At 37.5% G+C, this 2,091-nt stretch overlaps 1 protein-coding gene across 1 annotated transcript; it reads left to right on the top strand.

Annotated features, from left to right (window-relative positions):
- Positions 1-201: 201 nt before the first annotated feature.
- On the top strand, positions 202-2,059 carry Tsp_13707 (ImpB/MucB/SamB family protein). The gene is made up of 7 exons (XM_003367948.1): positions 202-545; positions 608-762; positions 841-960; positions 1,024-1,244; positions 1,297-1,398; positions 1,458-1,631; positions 2,030-2,059. Exons 1-7 carry the CDS (start codon positions 202-204, stop codon positions 2,057-2,059), a joined length of 1,146 nt encoding a protein of 381 aa, XP_003367996.1.
- The last annotated feature ends 32 nt before the right edge of the window (positions 2,060-2,091 follow it).

A 2,091-nucleotide genomic window follows, 5' to 3' on the forward strand; every position in this document is an offset into this window, starting at 1 on the left:
ATTGGATTCGGGGCAGCTTCAGGCCAAGGCGTCGTCACGTGATTGTTCAGATATCGAATATTTGGAGACTGTTTACTATCATTCAAGATTGCATTTCATTTGGCACGGCTCTAAAACTGAAATCCTTCGTGCAACAGTTGCTAACTGTCAGGTGGGTACTTTGATGAAGATCGTCAAGAGTTGATCAATTCGATTTTGAAAATGGAACCTTGTTGCTCTTCAACGCCGACTGACACGCAAGAGCAGCAAAGCTATATCATGCATTTGGACATGGATTGTTTTTTCGTCTCTGCAAGCTTGCAAAATTATCCCCTGCTAAGAGGCAAACCTGTGGCTGTAGCTCATTCCAATCATTCGGATCAAGCGGTTGAGTTGGATTCTTGGGCCGAAATTGCTTCCTGCAATTATGAGGCCAGAATGTGCGGCGTTCGCAACGGCATGCGACTTGGTAGCGCGTTGGAGCTTTGTCCAAATTTGAAAACCATCTCTTACGATTTCGAAAGATACGCTGAAATTTCACAAACGATTTATTCATTGATTGCAAAGTGAGATATTGTTTTGGGTAAATTAAGTTTTATTGTACTCAACGATTATATTTATTTATCAGATATACTCGAGATTTGGAAGCTGTTAGCTGCGATGAAATGTTTGTTGATTTGAAAGAATTGTGCTTGAATACTGGCGTTCGACCATTGCAGTTTGCCAGCTTCATCAGGGAAGAAATTTTCAAAACAACCGGCTGTACTGCATCTGTTGGAATAGGTGAAGACGGGATATTCTTCTTCTTCTTCTTTTTCTTTTCGATTTACTTTAATTAAGAAAAATAATTACACATTGCAGGTACGAACAAGCTCGTTGCCAGACTTGCTACGAAAGTTGCCAAGCCAAATGGACAATTTCAAGTTCTAAAAGCAGAAGTATCCCAATTCATGAAAGCAACTAAAGTTGCAGATTTGCCCGGTATTTTTGAAAAACTTTAATTCAAATCTTATTGAAGACAGTAATCTTTTTTTCCCATTTTAGGTGTTGGTGTGCACATTTGGCAAAAATTGTCTGAAAGGAATATTTTCACTTGTGAAGATTTGCTGCAAGTCGATCTGGGCCAGTTGCAACGTGATTTTGGTAAAAAGACTGCCACAGCTTTGTACCAGAAAGCTCTAGGACGTGATGATAGTTGCCTGAAAGCGGAAATTGACCGAAAATCGATCAGCTGCAATGTCAATTATGGGATTCGATTTAATACAGTATGTTAGTATTGTTTCGGTGAAAATAAAAAAAATTATCATTCAATTTCAGTTGAAAGATGCTCACGGTTTTTTGGAGAAGCAGAGCGAAGAGTTGGCTAAACGAATGGTTGACAATCAAGTCGAAGCGAAACATATCACGTTGAAATTGATGGTATTTCAGGGAAAATTTTCCTTCCTTGTTAAAATAGATTTATTTCACCGTTGTTTCAGATTCGTGCGCCTGAGGCTTCAGTGGAAACCAAAAAATACATGGGCCATGGAATTTGCAATACAGTTTCCCATTCGGTCGCTTTGGCCAACTACACATCCGATGCGAACAGCATTGCTAAAGAAGTTTTAAATCTTTTCAAACAATTCAATGCTACCGTATCTGACATACGAGGGGTATTGAAATTATATCTAATTTTTATATATCGTAATTTAATTTGTGCATATTTTTTTGCTTGCGAATTAAGATTGCGTTGTCGGTTAAAAAGTTAAAAAATTTACCACAGACGAAAGAGGAAAATTTCCAATTCACTGATGAAAGCATTCTTGAAGCAGCCGATCAAACAGTGTGATAAAGACATCACGTCAGTTAAAGAACAGCCTGTAGGTGTTGGACGGTAATTTTAAATTTTATAATAAAAAACATCATTTTCAGTCGTGTGCGATAAATTTGAAGCGAACGACAATAGCGAATGATATGCCTACAGTATGGTTTTCTTTTATTGATTTATTGAAAAGTTGCACAACGACGTATAATTAATTAATTTACTAATTAAGTCAGTTTAGAATTGCAGCAACCAAGTCATCGTCGTCGTCGTCTGTGATTTCGAAACCAAATAAATGTATTTCCAAGTAA

Source organism: Trichinella spiralis (assembly GCF_000181795.1).
Source record: "Trichinella spiralis strain ISS 195 chromosome Unknown Scfld3396, whole genome shotgun sequence".
Taxonomy (NCBI): domain Eukaryota; kingdom Metazoa; phylum Nematoda; class Enoplea; order Trichinellida; family Trichinellidae; genus Trichinella; species Trichinella spiralis.

Coding starts and splice junctions, on each gene's coding strand:
- Tsp_13707 (XM_003367948.1), top strand. CDS start 202: ATGGAACCTTGTTGCTCTTCAACGCCGACTGACACGCAAGAGCAGCAA. Junction 546..607: donor ATTTATTCATTGATTGCAAA/GTGAGATATTGT, acceptor TTTATTTATCAG/ATATACTCGAGATTTGGAAG. Junction 1,399..1,457: donor ATATCACGTTGAAATTGATG/GTATTTCAGGGA, acceptor CCGTTGTTTCAG/ATTCGTGCGCCTGAGGCTTC.